The sequence below is a fragment of the Euleptes europaea genome, chromosome 1 (assembly GCF_029931775.1).
Source record: "Euleptes europaea isolate rEulEur1 chromosome 1, rEulEur1.hap1, whole genome shotgun sequence".
Lineage (NCBI taxonomy): Eukaryota > Metazoa > Chordata > Lepidosauria > Squamata > Sphaerodactylidae > Euleptes > Euleptes europaea.
The window spans coordinates 20,508,576-20,531,156 of NC_079312.1; the positions used below are offsets into that span (position 1 = coordinate 20,508,576).

The 22,581-nt window shown below is 47.2% G+C and overlaps 2 protein-coding genes across 2 annotated transcripts; one reads left to right on the plus strand and one right to left on the minus strand.

Annotated features, from left to right (window-relative positions):
• Positions 1-4,662: 4,662 nt before the first annotated feature.
• Positions 4,663-8,296, minus strand: GPANK1 (G-patch domain and ankyrin repeats 1). The gene is made up of 2 exons (XM_056867098.1): positions 7,684-8,296; positions 4,663-5,170 (listed from the first exon to the last, which is right to left on the minus strand). The coding sequence occupies exons 1-2, from the start codon at positions 8,268-8,270 to the stop codon at positions 4,708-4,710; spliced, it is 1,050 nt and encodes a 349-aa protein (XP_056723076.1). The 5' UTR covers positions 8,271-8,296; the 3' UTR covers positions 4,663-4,707.
• A 6,858-nt stretch (positions 8,297-15,154) lies between these two features.
• CSNK2B (casein kinase 2 beta) lies at positions 15,155-21,627 on the plus strand. The gene is made up of 7 exons (XM_056867099.1): positions 15,155-15,227; positions 15,702-15,784; positions 16,354-16,456; positions 18,203-18,318; positions 19,220-19,295; positions 19,649-19,838; positions 21,245-21,627. The coding sequence occupies exons 2-7, from the start codon at positions 15,713-15,715 to the stop codon at positions 21,333-21,335; spliced, it is 648 nt and encodes a 215-aa protein (XP_056723077.1). The 5' UTR covers positions 15,155-15,227; positions 15,702-15,712; the 3' UTR covers positions 21,336-21,627.
• Positions 21,628-22,581: the final 954 nt, after the last annotated feature.

Below are 22,581 nucleotides of genomic sequence, written 5' to 3' on the forward strand. Positions count from 1 at the left end.
CAGTGCTCAATGAAAATGTGATTCTGCAGTACGATTCTTTTGGTTTCAGCTGGAGATATTTGATCCCAGCTTGTACTGTTTAAACTGGTACCATTAAATAGCATAAGCTGTAAAAGTAATTCCTGATCTCCAGTGCGTTATCCTTGAACAGATCTACCTGGGGTAACATTTTCTAGGCACAACGCTACCAGCAAAGCAGAGATACTTCCAAATAAGACTCAATATGGTTGAAGGTTGTGTGAAGAATGGACCTGACAACAAAGTGAATCAGAGTCCTGAATTTCAAAGTTTTTTTATGATTGGGTAGACATGTGGGGATTTTTGGTACCTATTATGTATATTGTTTTCATTACTTAATTTCTACATGTTTGCTATGTTGGCTTGCATGCATGCAGCAATGTGGGAGCGGTGTATTACAGTTCAGAGCAGAAAACAGGCATCTTATATTATCTAGAAAATATCTACTATGCATAGTAGACAGTGGGAGAATTGGAGGTGGGGATACGGGGGAGTGAGTGACATCAGCAATGTTGTTGATATCGCTTCGAAGTACAACCCAGAAGTGACAACAGGTTGCTCTAGGAATTGCTGGAACCTCTATGGTGATCCCTAGAGCTACCCATTGTCCCTTCCGGGTTGTACCTGGAGGTGACATACCGACACAGAATCTGGTGGCAGTTTTTCTTTTCTTTTCCCCAATGCTGCTCAGAGTGGCAGGAAGCCTGGTAAACTCAACTACACCGCTGTTTTTCACATCAACTCTGGATCTCTAACATTGTTTGGTCAGTTCAGTGCTAAGTTTGTTAACCTCTCATTTCCTTTGTGGGGAGCAGTGGACATGTCCAGGGCCATCAAGTAGCTTTTAAAGCAACGATTTTATTTAAAAAGGAGATGTGTCCCTCTGAGGTTGCCAGCCTCCAGGTGCAGCCTGGGTTTCTCCCAGAATTACAGCTAATATCCAGATTACATATATCCATGTCCCCAAAAGAAGTGGAAACTTCAGAGGGAAGAATCTGTGGCATCACATCCCCGCTGAACTCTCTACTCTCCCACAACACTGTCTCCAACTCTCCGGCAATTTCCCACGGTGAAGCTGGCAACCCTAGCTCCCTCGGCCAAAAATTAAACCCACGTTTACTCCACCAACAGTAAACCAAGAGTGAACTGTGCCACCCCATGGTTTGCATCGAGAATAGTAAGGGGACAATAGCAAAAGGTCTCACAGAGCTTTATACTACAGTCTCTGCTGCCTTGGATCCTACATGAGGACATAGGGACACACACCTTGAGAAACTTAAGACTGGACACAGTCTATTTTTTTTGTTTTTGCCATCAAGTCACATCTTATGACAACCGCTGGTAGGGTTTTCAAGGCAAGAGAAATTCGTTGGTGGTTTACCATTGCCCGCCTCCATATAGAATCATAGAGTTAGAAGGGGCCATACAGACCATCTAGTCCAAACCCCTGGTCAATGCAGGATCTGCTTAGAGCATCCCTGACAAGTGTTTGTCCAGCCTCTGCTTAAAGACTGCCAGTGAGGGGGAGCTCACTACCTCCCTAAGGTAGCTGATTCCACTGTCGAACAACTCTTACTGTAAAAAAAAAGTTTCCTAACATCCTGGCAGTACCTCTCCACCTGCAATTTAAACCCATTATTCCGAGTCCTAACCTCTGCTGCCAACAGGAACAGCTCCCTGCCCTCCTCTGAGTGATAGTCCAGGTGTTCCTTGGTGGTCTCCCATCCAAATACTAGCCAGGGTCGACCCTGCTTAGCTTCTGAGATCTGACGAGATCCGGCTAGTTTGGCCGATCCAGGTCAGGGCAGGACACGGGCAATACAGGAAGGAAAAACAGAGCTTGAAAACACGCAAGGCTGATCAGGGTTCCTGAAGCAAGACCCAGAGAGAAAGTCACGTCTAGAAAGAATATCTGGGTGGACTTTTCTATTTTCAAGTTTTCAAAAAGATCTCCGACAGTTGTGGGAAGAGAACTGTAAACTCAATCCACAGAGAAAAGGGCAAGAGACGGGGATATAAAACAGGAGAGCACACTGAGAATTATGCAAAACTTCCAAACAATGTAAGAGTTTGCCCATTTAAACAAGCTCCCTTTGGAAACTGCAACATCTCCTTCCTTCAAAGTGTTAAGGAAACGTTAAGCTGAGTGCTCATCAGAACTGCTTTAGTTAGGAAATATCTCTTTAAACCAGATTAGTGTGCTGCATCCCAAATCTTTGATTGTATACCTCAAACCCAGTGGGCCTGCCTGTCTCCGGTACTTTGGACGCAAGAGAAGATGGCAGCGTCCAATCATTTATGAGCAACTCCTGCCCAACCTGGCCCAAAATCAACCAGTGAATGTCAGAACTGAGTGATAATTCGGACCTGTGATCTGAAACCTTGTGGTGAGGGAGCCTAAGGGGGTGAATCAATGCAGTACTCAATCACAAGTGGCCAGTGTGTTAACAGCTCTTTAATTGAATCATAGGTTATGAAAATGATTTGTAATCAAAGGTATACATTCAATGCGTAGCACTTGCCTGTTTTTCCAGGCTTTTTAACATTGGCTGGCAAGAGCAGCAGGAGCCAGAAAGGGTTTTAGAGCAAGCAGTTGCACAGAATACTGCTTGCATGCTATTCCTTATACCTTGCTATTTTAAAAAAAACGAAAGCCAAACATTCAGAGAAAAGTCTTTAAATGCTCCGAAGGAGGCCATGCTCCCAACCCCCAGTGTCCTGAAAATCTCATCTGTAACATTATGCAGAAGCTAGATAGCCATCGGTCAAGCAATGCTGATTCTGTGAACTTAGGCAGATCATGAGAGGGAGGGCAGGGAGGGTTGCATAAGTGTTTGGCTCTTGTGGCCCTTTCTTGCATGGCCAGAGTAGTGCCAATTGCCACTTTGGGGTCAGGAAGCAATCTTCCTCCAGGCCAGATTGACCAGGGATCCTGAGGGTCCCCCCCCCCCCATCTTCTGGGCATGGCGTAGGGCAGGGATGGGGAACCTCAGGCCCGGGGGCTTTTGTGGCCCTTGGGAGCTCCGGGCCCAGCCACAGAGGCGGGGCGGAGGGTGGCCCTCCCCGAGGGTGTTCCTTGGGCCGCAGCTTACAGGGGCGCTGCAGTGCCCTTTGGACCTCCTCTCGCCTACTGTCAGCTGTTGGTCGGTGAGAGGGGAGGGACGCTTCCCCCAAGGCTGCCCCCTACAGCCGCAGCGTGCAGGAACACCGTGGCACATTGTAAGCCCTTCTCGCTGCCTGTCGGCTGTTGAGAAGCGAGAGGGGGAAGAGGCAGACGGCTCCTGGTGGCAGATCATGCATGTGGGAGCCGATCGGGCTTCAGGGGGGCCTTTTATGGACTCTGGGGTGGGGGAGGGCACGTAGACTGGAGCCCAGTCGCTCAGGGCTCCATGTGCTGCAGGGTGTGTGTGTGTGTGGGGGGGAGGCTTTTCTCTCTTTTCTTCCTCTTTTTCTGTCACTCTTTCTCCTTTATCTCCCTCTTTTTCTCTCTTTGTCTCCCTTCATCCTTTTCTCTTTCCCTCCGTCCTTTTCTTTCTTTCTCCCCCTCTCCATTTCTTTCTCCCTTTCTCTCTTTCTCCCTCTTTCTCTGTTTTCCTTCCTCACTTGCCGATCGACTGCAGGCTGCGCCCCCCTGGCGCCTCATTTGCTAGTGCCCACTGCTGGCTGCCCTCCTGCCTGGGAGGGGGGGAACGGGGGTGCCCTGCAGGCCTTCTCTGTGTGGCCTCCCCTGGGGTTGCCAACCTCCAGGTGGTGGCTGGAGACCTGGCAACCCTAGCCTCTCCCCCCGCACCAGGAAATCTACACCTGGTATGGCCCCCGAATGATGTTATAAATGTGCAAATGGCTCTTGGCAGGAAAAAGGTTCCCCACCCCTGGCGTAGGGGGTCACTGGGGGTTTGGGCAGTAGTTGTGAATTTCTGGCATCGTGCAGGGGGTTGGACTAGATGACCCTGGTGAACCCTTCCAACTCTATGATTCTAATTGTTTCTGCAAGCAGGTTTCTAGGCCTCAGGCCTCCTTGTGTGGCTTGAAAGCGTGTACATGTTGACTGAAATCTGAGAAGCCGAAGGGGTGAGAAGATAACGTTTCCAGGGGCAGGGTGGGGTGGTAGATAGCTCCTTGCAAAAACAGAAACATGCAAATCAGTGAGAATATCCACATCAGGAAATTCATTTAATTTTTAAAAAATGTGGGCCACAGGATTCAGATTACCACAGGAGATAGTTTTAAATTTTTAAGATGGAGAGCTGCCCCTTCACGTCAACACAGACAACTTGTGGTAACCAAATGCAATCATTTTATTCGAAAACTGTTGTGGCCCTTTCTGCTTAGAAAAATTTGAACAGCTTCCTTTTAGCTGTTATATCTGGAGTCGCAGGGGAGCCTCCAGATGGTTTGCCTGGACAAGGGAGAAACGTTTGACCACTATCGCAAAGCCTCAAGACTCCTCCTACTAATTTGACACATTATTTATTGATCCACTTTTAAAGCTTTACACAAAAGCTCCACCCTACGTCAAAGCCACGCAAGGCGATAATCATTCTAGCGCCCCTCCCTGGCTGCCCAAGGGAAGCAGTTCCTGGCATCCTTCTCTTCCAGATCTCTACCAGTCCAATCCCAAGCCTCTAACTTCCTCTGAGGCAAAGGAAGGTGTAACTGGTTCACAACGCTCCGCTGTCCAGCAAGAGTTCAAAGGTCAAGGTTCATGTAAGTGCGGAGGTTGCGTTCCCAAGCCTTAGCTTTGGCCTCCCGGCGCCGAGCCTCCCGTTTCCCCACAGTGGCGGCCCTTTCCGTCCTGGGCCACTGGCCTCTGGGCTGCTCCACAGCGCTTTGGTCATGGGCATCGAAGTGGGTAACCTTTGGCTTGAGGTTGCTGTGAAAGCCCAGGCCCTTCTGATCCCGCTTGAGAACTGTCTGGATCGGGAACTTGCGGCCTGTACCCTCCGGTCCCAAGCCGGCTTTCTGGTCCCAGCCCCCCTTGACCATCAGCTGGAAGCCCACGTTGTTCTCAGGGATGTGGTACCGCGTCGGGGGCAGGGGGTCGCGCCGATTGAAAAGGTGGGCGGTGGAGCGTTCGTGGAGGGCCACGGTGTCCTCGTTGTAGTGAGTCTGGCACACGGCACAGTATTTTCTCTCCGGTGGCATCTGTGAACTGCAGAAAGGAGAGGAAATTGATTGAGGAAAAGTGGCCCACGGGGTAGAAGGGGGAGTTGTTTACATTTGTGAACAACATTGCTAAAAGGAGCCTCCATGTTCAGAAGCACTATGCCTCTGCTGCCAGGGACTGAGCTCAGGGCACGACTATCTCCACCATGTTCTCCTCGAGAGCTTCCCAGGAGCATCCTGGCTGGACACGGTAGGAGAAAGAATGCTAAACATACCCAGCCAGGTGATAAAGCAGTAAAGGAATAAGCAATATCTTTTGAGTAACTGAAAAACCTTATTTATTAACAAGCTGGGGCCCACCAGCAATTGTGGGAAGGGGGAAACCACTTGGAAATCCTACTCAAATCCCCCAAACCTCCCATTCCAGGATTCTGTCATCAGGGTCTTCAGCAGGCCGGTTTCCCATCTCTTGCCCCTTCCCATCCCTTTAACTGACACTCTCTGCTCTCAGCATTCCAAGCCTCCTGAAGTCATGGCCCAGTGGCAGAGCATCTGCTCAGCATGGAAAAAGTCCCAGGTTCAATCCCCGGCATTCCCAATTAAAAAGATCAGACAGTAGCTGATGTGAAAGACCCTAAAGACCTGAGACCCTAGAGGGCCGCTGACAGTCGGAGTAGACAATATGGACTTTGATGGACCAAGGGTCCGATTCAGTATAAGGCACACAACACATAGTTAAATTGTGGAACTCCCTGCCCCAGGATGTGGTGGTGGCTGCCAACTTGGAAGGCTTTAAGAGGGAAGTAGACATGTTCATGGAGAATAGGGCTATCCATGGCTACTAGTCATGATGCATACCTATTCTCTCCAGGATAAGAGGAGTATGCCTATTATATTAGGTGCTGCTGCTGCTGCAGTCGTCTTGTTTGTGGGCTTCCTAGAGGCACCTGGTTGGCTACTGTGTGAACAGACTGCTGGACTTGATGGAACACATGAACACATGAAGCTGCCTTCTACTGAATCAGACCCTTGGTCCATCAAAGTCAGTATTGTCTACTCAGACCGGCAGTGGCTCTCCAGGGTCTCAGGCAGAGGCCTTTCACATCACCTACTTGCCTAGTCCCTTTAACTGGAGATGATGGGGATTGAACCTGGGACCTTCTGCATGCCAAGCAGATGCTCTACCAATGAGCCACAGCCCCTCCCCTTGGTCTGATCCAGCATGGCCTTTCTCATGTTCACTTTCACACATACAAACATATTTCTTCCTCATCACACAGGTTCTTGGCAGCTCAGCACCTTTTCCTTTTGGTTAAACGACAAACCCATGTTTTTCTACATGCACAGGGAGTCCCCTGAGTATAAAGAGGCCCACTATCTCTTCTCAGGATGGTCTGGGTTTTGTGATTAGCACAGGTTCAGGGATAATGGGGGATTTGTAATTTTACTCAAGATTTTCAGCCAAAGGTTAATTCCCCAAAGGAGATCATGGAAACCAAAACCTTATACATATGCCAATCCAAGACAAAATACGTCTTGGGGATGGGGGCTCTTTGAGGTGCTAGCATCCAGGCATGGCGGAGAGGTGCCAAGCTGCTTCTTGCTTGTTTTCTTATACAAGAAGTGCAAAAGAAGTGAAGCTAGTTGGCAGAGGAGCTTGAAGGTGTCAGGAGACCCCAAAGCCTAAATTAAGGAATATTCTGAAATTGGGACATCTGTGGGCTCAAAGTTGTCCCCCACCCACCCTGTTTTAGAAGATGGATATAGACAGAGTTGGAGAGGAATATTAGTCAGGGATATGAAAGGGTTGGGCTACTACCTGCCCACAGCTGTTTGACTGTGCCATCCTAGTTACACCCTTCTAAGCCCACTTGATTTCAATGTTATATTTGCACTGGCAGCAAAGATTTACTTATGAGAAGCCAGGAAGGTGGAAGTAGCACAGATAGGGAGGGTGGAAAATACCCCCATCACAAAACAAAGGGGGTTTAATAACGTAGCTAGCCTATCAAAGCCAGTGAGATCAGCGCAGGGATCAGAACGCCTGACTAGGATCTGGGAGACAAAGGTTAGAATCTCTACTTGCCACAGCAGCTGGCTGGGTGACCTTGAGCCAGTCATACACATTCGGCCTAATCTGCTTCACAGAGTTGCTTTCAACTCTATGGAGGAGGCGAATGATATAACCTGGTTTGGGTCCCGATTGGGGAGAAAAGTAGCGTATAAATCTCTACATAAAACAGGGTAAAGCAACCCTGGATCTACTCTCCATCTAACCTACCTCACAGGGTTGTTGTGAGGATAAAATGGAGGAGAGAACAAAGTAAGCCACTTTGGGTCCCCACTACGGAGAAAGGTAGGGTACAAATGAAGTAAAATAAAAATCAACCAATCTATCAGTGGAATACAGCAAAGCAATTGTCAAAAGTTAGCATAGTGTAGTGGTTAATGCGTTGGACAAAGAGTTCAAATTCCCACTCTGCCCTGTAAGATTTTCTTTTCTTTCTTTCCCCCCTTGAGAAGGCAACTGCTCAGACCTGCAGAAACAAGAAAACTCACCTGGAGGGTTCCTGCTTCACACAGGGCCTTCCGCTTTCCTGGAGGACTTCCACCACTTCCTGGTGCCCCGCTTCTTCCGCCAAATCCACAGCATCCCGGCCTTGCGTCTCACAAACCCCCACCCAGGCAGCGCCGTGGCTCAGAAGGTACCTCACAGCCTCCACCTGCCCAGCATAAGCCGCACACATTGTGGCTGTCCAATAATAATCGTCTCTAAAGTTCACGTCACACCTGTCCTTCTCCACCAATGTCTTCATGGCCTTCAGGTGCCCATCTTGGGCAGCTTTCAAGAGCTGGTTTCCTTTGCGGGTGTCTGTCTGCGCAGGCTGGTGCTGGGTGCAAGGAGCTTCCTGGACTGGCGGGCGCGCAGAACGCACCTTGCGTTTCCTCTGTGAGGCTTTTCCAGGATCACTTGAAAGTAACAGGCTCTCATAGAAGCTACGTGCCGTTTCTCCACCTGTGTTCCCTTCCGCCTGGCCAACAACAGGGGTGACTTGGTGGCTTTTTTTCTGAACGTGCCCATCTCTCCAGAGATCCGATTCCTCCCGGGCACGCGTGAAAGCGATCAGTTGCGGGCCACGGTTCATGGCAATACCGAGTAGGGCTGGCTATGAAATGAAAACTGTAATCATGGGTTTCTCAGCCTGTCAAGGGGGAAGAGAGTCAGAGGTTGATATAGATCTATGCATAGGCAACAAATCCGCAGCACGGCATGGCAAACGGTTGCAGAATTCAGCTTCCGGAAGACTTCAACTTTCATAAAAAAAAATCCTACTGATTAGGGCTGTAAAAGTGGGGTTTAAAGGACGGGAGAAACGTTTGCTGAAATCTCAAATGCTACAGAGGTTGCTGAATTGGATATCTCAGTGGTTGTGGCTTCAGGACCACACATAGTTTCATGTCGTTCCCAGTGAATTGGCAAAACCAGAACTATACAAAATTTAAAGTACTGTGAAATAGGCAATGGAACAGATTGGGACCCCTCTTTTATTCTTGGTGCACACAGATGCATGGCTCTATGATTAAAACAACAACAATGCTTTCCTCTGTATGATGCCACTGCAAACCTGATTTGCACATAACTTAATGTACTAATGGAAAGAGGGAAAGTGTTGTACAGAGCAGAAACCCAGCCCTCTGGTACCTAAAATCCGTCTCTGCCCCCATTTCAGCAATCTGAGACTTCGCCAGGTGAATCTGCACATCTTGAAGCGCCACAACCGTCAGGGCTAGAAATGCTGAGAAATCAAAGCTGCTGAACTTCAGGAAACCATGTCACATTCTGTGTCAGGTGCCCCAGCTGGGTAGGTGCAGAATATTCCCAGCCCTGGGATGGGGGAGGGGAGTCGCCACAAGTTCTCCTGAACATACAGTAATCCAGAGTGGTCATTCGAACCCAGGTCTCTCCAGCCCTAGTCCAGCACTATAATAAATACTCTATAATAATAATAATAATAATAAATTTATAAATATTATAAATACATAATAATAATAATATAATAATAATAAAAACACTATAATAAATACTCACTGTCTGGTCCATTGCGAGTTCAACTGCTAGGCAAAGCCTTGATCACTCAGGAGCCCCCACCCCCGCGAGCCTCCCCAAACATTCCAAAATACCATAGAGAACCAGGCACCGACGATTTCCGGAACCACGACGGAAAAAATCTGAACAGGACTCACCGTTCTTATGACCACTTCCAGCTAAGAAACACACACACACACACCAGGTTTACCAGTTTTCCGGGTCGCGGGTCCAACTGGCCTGACCCAAAGGCGGCGGTCATCTTAACCGGAAGTTTACTCGGTACATCTTGTTTTTCCTCTCTATGGCTTCCGCCCCCAAACGTCACAGCCGACCATCGAGAGGACTCCTCTACGAATGGGCCCGGGAGCGTTGCCTGGTTACAGGCGACAACGCCGCGCATGGGCAGCAGCGTGGCCAGGCGGGTTTGGGCGCTTCGGGAGGCCCCGCCCTCATTTAGCCGCGCGGCAGCTTCCGGAGTAAGTTGACGAATCAACGTGGCCCTAACTGGCCATGAAAGGCGCGGATATCAAATGTACTGGAATGTTTCAAAACGGGGGGGGGGGAGAGAGAGAGAAGAGGGGGTTTCCCTGAGAGGACGGGATTCAGCGCATGCGCGTTGGACGTTAGCGACACTGTACTGTTAGGAAAGCCTCGGTGGCGGCAGAGACGGCGGCGCATGCGCGCTCAGGCAGAAGGGGGGAATTGTATTGTTTTCATCCCTTCTCTGCCGCCTCGTGCACTTTCCCGCTTCCCACCCCCTCCCCCAAGCGGGCGGCGTTCCCGGTGTAACCGTTTTCGCTGCGGCCGTTAATCTAATTTGCATACCCGCGCTTGGCTTCCCCACAGCTCCGCTTTTCTCTGAAGTTCAGGCTTCCCAATGGGATAATTTAGTTTAAAAACGCCTGGCTTGGCCAAAAAAGAGCCCTATGCCCCAGCTACGCTTGTAAGATAATTTCCCCAAGTGATCCAAGTTGTTGCTTTAGTTTTTCATATATAACAGACATCAGGATATGGAAAAATATTATTCCAAATTGCTGTTTGTTTATTTAAAACACATAAATGCTGTGAGCTTAATGCGAAGTTGCTAACTAATCCCGTATACGGATGCATTGGTATAAGAACAATCAATAGATAAAGCAGTTAAAACATCCACACCAGATAAGTAACAAATGAGAAAAAATTAACCGCACAGCAGAGATTTTTAAAAAACTAACAAGACGCACGATGTAAAAAAAAAAAAAAAGAAACCAACAAAGAAACCAACCAAAATTAAATAATATTCTGTACCTTAGTGACATTTGTTGAAAACTAGAAGTAAAATATTCAAAAATGGATATTTGGTGAGAAAGGTCCCACGTGATTTTAGTCATATAATTTGTGTGTGCTCTGTAGGAATATTTATTTTACCTATGCTTTTCCGCAGGCATGGCTAATTGACAGAGGAATCTAAACTACGACAGCCATGCTGAGGACTGTCACTGCAGACAGAATGAGCCGGCGAAGCAGTACCAGCATCAGAGATGGTAACTTACTGGAACAGGGACTAGATATGACTGTAGACCACTCCAAAATAAGGGTGCCAACCTCTGGGTGGGGCCTAGAGGTCTCCCAGAATTACAGCTGATCCCCAGACAACAGAGATCAGTTCCCCTGGAGAAAAGGGCTGGTCTGGAGGGAGGACTATATATAGCATTATACCCTACTGAGGTCCCTCCCCTCCCCAAACCCCGCCCTCCCCAGGCTTCACCCCCAAATCTCCAGGCATTTCCTAACCCAGAGTTGGCAACTCTACTGGCAAAATATATAACTACTCTGCCTTTGCTACAGGGGCCACTTATTGCACTGGTATCACACCTTCTGAAAGCCATCAGGCCATTCCACAGTTGTTTGCTTAGAGAATATGGGCAGAAGTACAAGAACGAAATGCCTCTTATCAGGACCAACTAAATTGACACAAAATATTATGAATCAATCACTAACTCAAGGCACCTTCCCTCAGCCACTCAAAGAGGCGGTTATCCGTCTGCTACTAAAAAACCCCATCCCTACAGATAAATGATATAGCCAGTTATTGCCCTGTCTCTAATTTGCCCTTCCTATAGAGAATGATTGAGAGAGCTGTAGCAGACCAGCTCCAGGTCTCTTTGGATAACTTATCTGCTCTAGACACTTTTTTGTCTGGTTTCAGACCGGGCTATTGGACGGAGATGGCTCTGCTGGTTTTAGTGGATGACTTCCGTCTAGACCAGGGGTCGGCAAACTCATTAGTCAAAAGAGCCAAATATCAACAGTACAACGATTGAGATTTCTTTTGAGAGCCAAATTTCTTAAACTTAAACTATATAGGTAGGTACAGTATTTATTAACTTAATAAACTTTAATTAAAGTTTTAAGTCTTAATTAAACTATAGGTACACTGAATAAAACTTGATATCATACTTAATAGTGATCTTATTTATTGATAAAAATTAAATTGTAAGTCCCTGCCATTTCCCCCTCCCCATCTGGAGTCCTCATCTGGAGGTCTGGTCTATCGCCATAAAAGCCTATTGGTAGACCTGGCCTCCGGCTGAGTCCCATTGGGAGGCCAGGTCTACCCATTGGCTTTCATGGCAGTAGACCTGGCCTCCGGAGGCCCATAGAAGCCAATGGGTAGACCTGGCCTCTGAAGGGGGACTTTTTCCCCTCCTCGGAGTCCAGGTCTGCTGCCAAGAAAGCCAGTGGGTAGACATGGCCTCCCAATGGGACTCAGCCGGAGGCCAGGTCTACCAAAGGAAGCCCGCCCCGCCCAACAGCTGATAGGCGGGGGGGCAGGAACAGCCGAGCCTCCCGCCCAGCAATTGCGCGGCTAGAGGGGAGGGGAGGCTTTAGCCTCCCAACCATTGAGGGCAAGGGAAAGGGGGACCTGGCCATTCTCCACGGCGGTGTGGGGGGGGGGGAGAGACAGCACGCCTGCTCGGCTGCTCTCTCATGCTCTCTCTCTCTCTCAGGTGCGCCGGCTCTGCAGCCCGGCTGCTGGCGCGAGCGGGCGCGAGAGCAGGGGCTCCGAACCAAGTTCGGAGAGCCGCACTCAACGGGCCAAAGAGCCGCATGTGGCTCGGGAGCCGCAGTTTGCAGACCCCTGGTCTAGACATAGACAAAGATCAGGCATCCCTGTTGCTCTTATTGGATTTATCTGCTGCCTCTGACACAGTAGACCATGCCATCTTGTTGAGGCACCTGGAAGGAGAAGTAGGCATCAGGGGTTGTGTGTTGGATTGGTTCAAATAATTCTTCATGGGCTGGACCCAAAGAATTGCCGTTAGAGACCAGTTTTCATCTGTGTGGGATCTATTTTGTGGGGTTCCACAGGGTGCAATCCTATCTCCCATGCTCTTCAATCTTTATGTAAAGGCCTTAGGCCAAATCATTGGTAGTTTTGGGATTGGCTGCCATCAGTATGCTGACGGTACTCAGCTCTATATATCCTTATCCAAATCTCCTGGTGATGCAGAAGACCTAAACTGCTGTTTGGGTGCTGTGGTTAAATGGCTGAGAATTAAAAAAAAAAAAATTAAACCCTGGAAAGACAGAATTAATGCTGGTTGGGAAAGGAGAGGTCTTGAGGGACATTATGTTCCCCACTTTTGATGGGGCTAAGTGGACCCTTGCCGACTCAGTTAAGAGCCTCAGGGTTGTACTGGACCTTACATTATTGCCGGAGAAGCAAGTTAATGCATTTGCAAAAAAGGCTTTCTTCTAACTCAGCCTAGCTTGAAAAATGGGCCCTCAGCTTAAGAAGGCTGATCTGGCCACCTGGATCCAGGCCACAGTGACACTGAGACTAGACTACAGTAATGCACTCTATATTGTTCTCCCTTCAAAATCAGTTCGGAAACTCCAGTTGATGCAGAATGCCACAGCTCGGATATTATTGGGTGCTAGATGGAGCATGCATATTACATCCATCCTGCAGTCTCTCCACTGGCTGGCTGTCAGTTACTGGGCTCAACTTAAAGTATTGGCTATTACATACAAAGCCCTTCATGGCCTTGGACTCTCATATCTGCAAGACTGTCTCTCCCCTTATGCTCTGCCACAATAGCTTTGCTCATCTGAGCAGGGCCTTCTGTTAGGTGCCAACCTGCAAATGGGCAAAATCAACAACTGCCTGTACACGTGCCTTCTCTGTAGTAGCCCCCACCAGTATGCTAACGTTGCACGTGTTGCCGTGCAGTTTAAATGGTAAGGCACGTACAAGGTCATGCTGCAATCAGGTCTGAGTGCAGTAACCTGCCACTGTCCACCCAGCAGGCCTGATCCAGGGAGGTTGTGGACGGGCCCATTCAGTGGCACCCAGTCCCCATTTGCCACCCACAGGACAGGCACAACAAATCACAGGCCTTATACCAGTGACACAGGCAATGGGGGCCCTTGTTATGGAAAACCTCCGTGTCTCCATCGTGCACATTATTCTATTTGCACTCCCTCTGTATGCAGGAGGTGCACAGCCGTCAGGCAGTGTCTGTTCTCTGGGCAGGGGAGAGGGCAGCACCAAGGGGAGGCTTCCAGGGAGATCAGATCAGGATGAGAGGGGGGTGGGTGTCCACAGCCAAAGCTTCATAATTGTGGATGCACCCTGAAGGTGACAAGCTTTAATACAGACAGGACAAAAACTGACCTCAATCAGGGAGAAGGGAGGGGGCTCATTTCAGAGACTTGTTTAAAAACTAGCCTTGTGCATGTGTCTCAATAATTAATTTCCCCCTTTAATTCCTTGCTATCTCATAGATCAATTACACCATCCCCCCTTTTGGGCCCCTACCACTTCCTTAACTGATCTGTTCCTTATAGAAGCAAGATGGGTAGCCTTGTTAGTCTGTCACTAGCAGTAGAAAAGAGCAAGAGTCCAGTAGCACCTTCAAGACTAACAAAATTTGTGGCAGGGTATATGAGCCGTGGCTCAAGAAAGCTCATACCCTGCCAGAAATTTTGTTAGACTTTAAGGTGCTACTGGACTCTTGCTCTTTTCTACTTATAGAAACTTTCTTCCTCTTTTTTCCCTCAACTGTTTGTGTAACTGGTTCCCAGCGAGTCCTTTGCTGGCTATATTAAATACATTCCTTATTCTCTGCCTGCTCTCCAGTAGTCCCCTCTTGACTGCCTCACAGAAGAACAGCCAAGCGTGTTCACCCTCCAGGCGGTTTTGAATCGGTTCCTCCCACCCTCTTTTCTGCCCCTTTCTATGGAGGCAATTGCAATCCTCTATATAATCTGCATCCCTCCAGGACCCTTAGCAATCTCACACACTCATCCACCATAAGACTATAAATGCATCGTCCTCCATCATCCGTTTCCCCCCTCCCACACCCCGAGATCCAGTTTTCATTGATAATCTAACCAAGGCTGAAAAAACTTGATCTTGGACCGCGATGCCCAAAGTAGGGCTCAGTCGCTTCTTTGCTCTTGGATGGTCTTCGCGGCAGGGACTTGACTTTACCTCCTTCGCATGCTAATTAAATTCCTCGGGGTACCCGATTAGCCTTCTCGAAATGGCCTAGTCTGACTTCGGGTCGTTCGTTCATTACAGCTGTCCGGAAACCTCGACTGCTCGTTTCTCCTAAACCCAAACGGCGCTTGGAACACATTTACCGGATGAGCACAATACATACCGAATGACGGTCTGTATGTCTATGGCTAGGATGTCACTGCGGAGCCACCATCTCACTTTGCCTGGGATTTGTAGTTTTGCCGACGCTCGGAACCCTCTTTGCGCAGGCTTTAAGGTGCGCTTGGACTACAAGTCCCAGCGTGCCCCGCAGCCCAATGGCCTTTTGGAATTTCCCTTGCTGTTGCATTGTGGGATTCGTAGTTCTTTTCTCGTTCGCCCACTCTTTCCCTAGCTCGAAGCGCGACGGTCCCCTTTCGTTGGGGGAGAAAGGCGCGTGCGCGGTGGAAACCGGCTGAGGCCTTAGCGGTCCAAAGCTTGGTTGCGTCCCGTGTCCCTCTCCTCGAGGCGATTGAGCCCCCTGGGGTGAGTTATTGGGGTCCAAATCGGGCGATCCGGTCTGCGCAAAGCAAGAGGGTTTTTCGGCCGCGGCGCTTCCGCGACAAGGCGGTGGGAGGGCTGGAGGGGCCTGTTCCAGTGCGCGGAAGTACGAAAGGGAAAAGGGGTGTCCCCGCTTCTGGGTGCACGGGGACCGGGTATGGCCAGAGGCTCACTTGTGATGCAGATTATTTTAGCCCTAACGGGCTGGGGAGTGATCGTTCGAGTATAGCGGGAAAGGTGTGGGATCTGCTTCTGCTGGTGGTCTACACGTACAAACGCGGCAGGGTGGATTTTTTTAAGCACTGGAACAGGGCGGGAGCGAAGTGGCTGACGATCGCTACACCAGGAGAAGTACTTTAAAAAAAATTCAGGGATACTTCCTGGTTTCATTGAGAAAACAGAAATGATTGGGGCGGGGGGAGAGGTTTCGTGGATGCTGATGCCCCTCTCTGTCTCTAGAGGACGGGAAGATGAGTAGTTCTGAGGAGGTGTCCTGGATTTCCTGGTTCTGTGGCTTGCGCGGCAATGAGTTCTTCTGTGAGGTGAGTTGGGCAGAGGGGCTCCCTGGAAGGGGACGTGGGTTTTGCTGCTGATGGGCTGGTCAAGTGTGTTGTCTGAGTGACAGTGAGATTTCCTAGGTTATGTAGTGAGGGTGGGTTGCCGGGGACTGGGTTTCCTGAATGGCCTCATAGGTTAGTGAGAGAACACTTAAGAACTGTTGGCTTTTTGGGAAGTTAGCAGCCAGATCGACTTTTGGAGACACAAATGGGTTGAGCAGGTTTGAGAACTTGAGGAGAGCTAGCATGGTGTAGTGGTTAAGAGCGGTGGACTCTTGATTTGGAGAACCGGGTTTGATTCCCCACTCCTCCACATGAGCGGTGGAGGCTAATCTGGTGAACTGGATTTGTTTCCCCACTCCATGAAGCCAGCTGGGTGACCTTGGGCAAGTCACTCTCTCAACCTCACCGGGTGCCTGTTGTGGGGAGGGGAAGGAAAGGTGATTGTAAGCCATTTTGAGTCTCCCTTAAGTGGTAGAGAAAGTCGGCATATAAAAACCAACTCTTCTAACTTGGTTGATTGAGGATTCCATTACTTTGTATCTCTGTTCTAGGTGGATGAAGATTACATTCAGGACAAATTCAATCTAACTGGTCTCAATGAGCAAGTTCCCCATTATCGCCAGGCCTTGGATATGATACTGGATTTGGAACCAGGTGAGAGACAATGTTATGTAATGTTCTGAAAGTCTGACAAGTTATTTGACCCCAAGGGAGCTTGGAGTTATCCAAAGGGTGTTGAGTATATGGCATACATAACCAGTACAAAAGTTTTGTCATGGACTCTGTTAACTGAACAAAGCAGGCCTGACAAATCCTGCAAATATATGTTCACTTTTTAACAGTTTCAGCAATGTTCTCACTAACACTTGAGAAAGATAACTGTAAATAAATGGCTTTGTGTTCAGAACTAAATCTAAAAATGACCGTATCACAGGTTTGAAACAATGATTTCTATGGGAAATCCATTCTGAGCCTAGAGGCACTTACATCATGCCTTCAGAGGGAACAATTTAAATCGTTTGAATTCAGTCTTGTGAGTTTCACATGAGGGAGCCTATATAAGGTAGCCATAGCCCCTGAATCTTTCAGATCTGAATTGTGTGAGAGAGACTATCTAATCTTTCTGAAAGCGTTTTGGTGAGAATATTGGAAATTGTGTTTTATCTTTTAAATTTAAGATAGGTAGGATAAGGCACAGCTGTATGCTTTTCTGTTTCTAATATCATTGACATATGCAAGTGTTTTTGAATCATTGTGATTCTTTTCTATTTAATCATTTCAAGAGTGATGAAAGAAAAATCTTAAAAGATAGCACGAGTGATCTTTGGCAGAGAATACAAGGTTTTCACTTGACACCTGGAATAAATAAAATACTGACCTCTCTTCAAGTAGAGGCTGATTCACTGTGAGAGACCGGTTACAGGAGAGAATAATCATCTCAGTACAGCCCTGTAGTTTAGGGTTAATGTGTTGCTTGGAAAGGCTGTTCTTAAGATGTCCTTCTATTTATGGGACGGACAGTGCACTAAATTTCCAGTGCTGCTTTTGCTTATCTACCCTGCTGCTGGTATATAATTGGAAATAGGGGGAAATTTTCAGCCACCTTTAGGAGCAACAAGCTGAAGACCCATGAGAGCAGTTTGGAAATCCTCTCCCCATACTTCTAAAACTCTGTCATGCTTGTTGGCTTTCTCCCATTCGCCTTTCTTTTGTTCCTTTAAATGATGCTCAGATGCTCTCAACACTGTTCCTTTGAGAGCACGTTCAAGCCTCATCAGGCAGGCTTTTAGAGGTTTCTCTTTTTGTTCTGGTCGGAGAATCCTATTTTTCTGCACACCCATGAAGCTGCCATTAATATGTACAGACCCCTACCTTATCTGCAAGTAATTTGGCTTTGCCAGTTTACTGTTAAATATAGTGATGATTGTTGAGAATTTGCAAAATGTAGGAATGATATAACTTGTTAAGGATTTGGAACACTTTGTCTTGGAAACTACATATCTCAGGAGTACAATTTTCTGTTGGGGTATGCCAGATTGAAATGTATATAGACTTTGGTGTAAAATATAAAACGTGCATGATATTTGCTTCCCAAAAGTATTATAAACCTTTTAAAATTGGTGAATATTTTTTGTCATTGTTGTATTAAGAATTTAATTAAAATTTGGAAAGCTAAGAAGGAAGCACAAGATGGAAAGACTTGTACTGTATATGATATCCTTGAGGTAGAATTTGGTCTTAGAAAGTGTCAATATTAATATTGTTTCAGTGGTGGCTAGATGAATGTTGTGGGGACTCTTTATTCTTCTCTGTCATTGTATCCGTGGCATCCCTCTATCCCTGTACGGTTCCACTTTCCTTCTTCTTCATGGCCTTCACTTTCTTCCTCTCCTCTTGCAGATGAGGAACTTGAGGACAATCCTAACCAGAGTGACTTGATTGAACAGGCAGCTGAAATGCTGTATGGGCTCATTCACGCCCGCTATATCCTCACAAACCGTGGCATTGCCCAGATGGTATGTATGTTTATTTCTTAAAACGTTTATACCCACCTTTCTTTTTATGCTCAAGGTGACTTACAAACCAAAATTAAAAACATTCTAGCTTGGATCTTGTACCTTGTTCTGCATGCGCGTATCTCTGGGTGCTGTGGAGGCGGCCCTCGGCTCGGGAGTGTGCTTCCTCTGACACTAGACCCTTCCATTTACCAAAGTTTGTCAATGAGTCTTGTTGGAAGGGGACTTCCTGCCCAGCACCTGGAGAGAAGTGGATGTAGTTTAGGATCTGAGCCTCTTAAGTACAAAATCCCTCAAATAATCCCCCAAATTCTTGCATCTTATTCCCCATTACAAGCCCTAGTGAATCAAATAGCCATAAAGCGCCTCCTTCAAAACCTCTGGAGTTGGCTGCCTACTCACCTCAGGGAGCCCATTCCATGGGGTGGGAACTATTATAGGGAAAGCATAGGCTGGGCTTGATGCCAAGCATGCTACCTTAAGTGGGGGAATAGCTTCTAGGTAACAACCTGAAGACTGTACTTGGTGCATGGGAGAGATGGTACTTTATGCTGCCTACAGATCTTTGGAAGAAGGGCAGGATTTAAAAAGAAAAACAACAGTAGACAATATTTGGTGTCTGTGTCAATCTTTATACTTTGTGTAAGGAGTTACTCTATAACTGAATGGTCTCAGAGGCGGCCACTTGAAGTTTAGAGGCAATGAGCCTGAGAAGGGAAAACACCCTTTATCCTATATACCATGATATCAAATTAATAACTGGCTAGTGGCAGCTCGGCTCTGGCACTCCTTGAATGTTTCCCTGGTGATTAAGTGAGTTTACCAGTCCTACCTTGTGGCTGAGTTCCCTTGAAGCAGAGAGGCCCTTCATTGCTGACATTCTTTTTTCTTTTATTCCTAGCTTGAAAAATACCAGCAAGGAGACTTTGGCTACTGTCCTCGGGTTTATTGTGAGAACCAGCCCATGCTGCCTATTGGTAAGTATACACCTGTTGAAGGTGTGAAGGCTGGAAACCTGAGGTGGAACTGAAGTTGGAGGACTACATGTAAGAAGTCTTGAGTCCCTCATGAAGGACTGGATGAGCTAGAGAGGACCTAGGAGGAGAGATGGTAGGGGTCTGGAGGTCCTCAAGTAGGAGGATAAAGTGGGGAGCTGTGAACACTTGTCTCGAGTTCTCTAGGCATGGGCTATTTCAGATTGATACTTTTGAATTCCATTGTTTATAAAGAAGATTGGGGCTAGAAACCATGCTAGTGGTGCTCATCCCAGAAGCTACAGTACCTATTTGGGTAGTCTCTTTGTGAACTTTGCTTCCTCCTTCACTCTTAGGCTTGTCTGATATCCCTGGGGAGGCCATGGTCAAACTGTACTGCCCAAAGTGCATGGATGTCTACACCCCCAAATCTTCCCGCCATCATCATACGGATGGGGCCTATTTTGGGACTGGCTTCCCCCACATGCTGTTCATGGTGCACCCCGAGTACCGGCCGAAACGGCCAGCCAACCAGTTTGTGCCCAGGTAAGCTTCCAAAAGATGGTAGGTGGCTTTGATCCAAGGGAGTATGGGTAATCATTGGCTGAAGGAAGAACCTTGAATTGGCCTCCATAACCTCACTGAATGGGAAAGAAGTTGGAGTTCAGGCTTTGTAGCCACAGAAATGAAGTCCTGCTTCATCATTAGAACAGAAATGACCAGTTGGAGACCTGCCTGTACCTATTCCTCCCTCCCCTAACAGCTGGCAGCTTAGAGGCATCCTTGCCCAGAAGCAGTCTGTCTGTGCTGCTTCCCAAGAGATGGCACAGCCCAGGCTGTGAACGCCAATGTGGTGTAGTGGTTCCTATTGCTGGACTAGGAACTGGGCCACCCTTGTTAAAATCTCTGCTCTCTCGTGAAGCTCTCCAGGTGATCTCAGGCCAGTCTGATTCTCTGTTTTAATCCACACGACTGGGCTTCTGTAAGGATAAAATTAAGGAAGGGGAATCCGTGTTGACTGCCCCTGAGTACCTTGAAGAAAGAGTGAGAGAAAAATGTGTAAAAATGTAAGAGTGTGTCTTACTTGCATGCTGCTTGTAACCTGGGTTGCCCTTCAGCATTTCCAGTGCTTGAAAAACTAAGGGGCAGGCAGCCTTCCAGCTCAGAAGCTGGTGTGTATCTCAGGTGCCTTATGCAGGTTTGGACCGTGCCATTTCCAATAAAAGAAGCCACAGCCTTCAATTTGCAAGATCTGAGCAAGGCTGTCAAAGATAGGACATTTTGGAGGACTTTCATTCATAGGGTCGCCATGAGTCGGAAGCGACTTGACGGCACTTAACACACACACACTTCCTGAGCAAGGCCTTAGAAGCCGCACAACTCAACCTGCACACTTTAGATGCTTCCGAGCCTGCTCTGGAGTCCAGAGGCAAATTCTCTCTCCTTTTTTCTTGTTGAGAGAAGCAAACTCATACAAATGGAGCTTGCTTATACATTGGGAATTAGATCTATAGGATACCTTGCGTGTGGGAAGATTTAATTGTGTTTCCATCTCTGGTGGCCTTTAAACATGGAATATGTTCATCGGCAGATTTTCTTTGTGCCTCTTGAACCCATAGTCCGGCAACCAGCAGGGACCTAACAATTTTTTAAAAAATTAAATATTCTTTGCTGTCCTTAGAACTCTGCAGCCAAAATCTTCTCCATCAACCTTGTAGCTGCAAGCCTTCTGCCACTCCTCCACGGTCATGTCAGTAGCCTTTTAAATAAATATCTGAGACATCCCATCCTTCTTGATGCTCCACTATAGTGGGCACCTTCTTTTAGGGACTAACTCATCCACCCTAACATAGGGATACGTACTGTTTACTGAAATACTGTGGCTGTTTGTGAGTAGGGCTTTCTTCTCTGTCTCTCCTCGCCAGTCTAATCTGCCCTGTTTTTCATTTCAGGCTTTACGGCTTCAAGATCCATCCCATGGCTTACCAGTTGCAGCTTCAGGCCGCCAGTAATTTCAAGAGCCCAGTCAAAACTATCCGTTGATCTTCTCTGTCCAGGTGCCCAGGGTCCTTACCTGTCAACTCCCTTTACCCCCAGTCAGGGCTGCTTATACTTTAATTTTGGTGACGTCCCCTGAGGACTGTTCTTTCAGTCACCTTCCAGCCTGATTTTTAGTCTTACGCTGGTGTGTGGTTTAAACTAATAATAAACAATTTCTGTTAATTCCCAGAAACACAGACTGTGACAGACAAATTCAATAACCAACTTGAATGTCATGACTTTGTGGGACTTTTTTTTCTTTTTAAAAAATAAAATAAATTTAAAAAAGCAAAAAGGATCAGAAGCAAATCTTTTTCCCCCTCCTGTTCTGTGAAGGATGACTAGTTGAAGGGAAATAGGGGTGGGAAACAGGATAAGGTCACAAAAGCCATTAAAAGGTGGGAAGAAAAACACGTGTCTCTGATGATCCCATTAGAAATACACTGCATGTTGGAGATTAGTAGCTGCCAAGCCAAATGTGGTAGATAACATTGTATTTCTTCTGCGGTGCTTCTCAGCTCTGTATTGTGGCTGCACCATAACAGTAATTAAAAAGGCTTTTTATTTACTTCATTTATAGTCCTCCCTTCTCACTGAGGCACAAGGCAGTTTAGATGATCACACAGTGTATTAAGACAGTATAATATATACAAACAGTGGATAAAATCTGGATTAGAGAAGCACAGTAACTAAAGTTATAAAGACATTAATGTGTGTGTAAAATGGTGTCAAGTTGCAGCTGATTTATGGTGACCCTGTAAGGTTTTCAAGGCAAGAGATTAACTGATGGTTTGCCACTGCATTTTCTGTGTATCGACTCTGGCATTCCTTGGTGGTTTCCCATCTAGGTTCTAATCAGAGCCAACTCTGCTTAGCTTCTGAGATCTGATGAGATGAAGCTAACCTGGGCCACCCAGATCAGAGTAAAGATAGTAATGCATATACTAAATAATATAATATAATGGTAATTTACCTTATTCAGATAGGCTTTGCCCATGTGATTTGAAGAAAGTGGATTCATTATCACATATGATGTTGGAATGCCCCCAATACAATTATCGCAATCAATGGATTACTCCTATCTTAATCAAATTACCTGCCACCATAACAAAAGATAAAACAGTCCCCTTTTTGCTGGCAAAAAGAAATCCAAGAACAACATTGGCGATGGCCAAGTATCTCTCCAGCATATTATCTTTAAAGAAATAAAGGCTCCCCATTTACTGCTCAAGACCTTTGGGTCATGGGA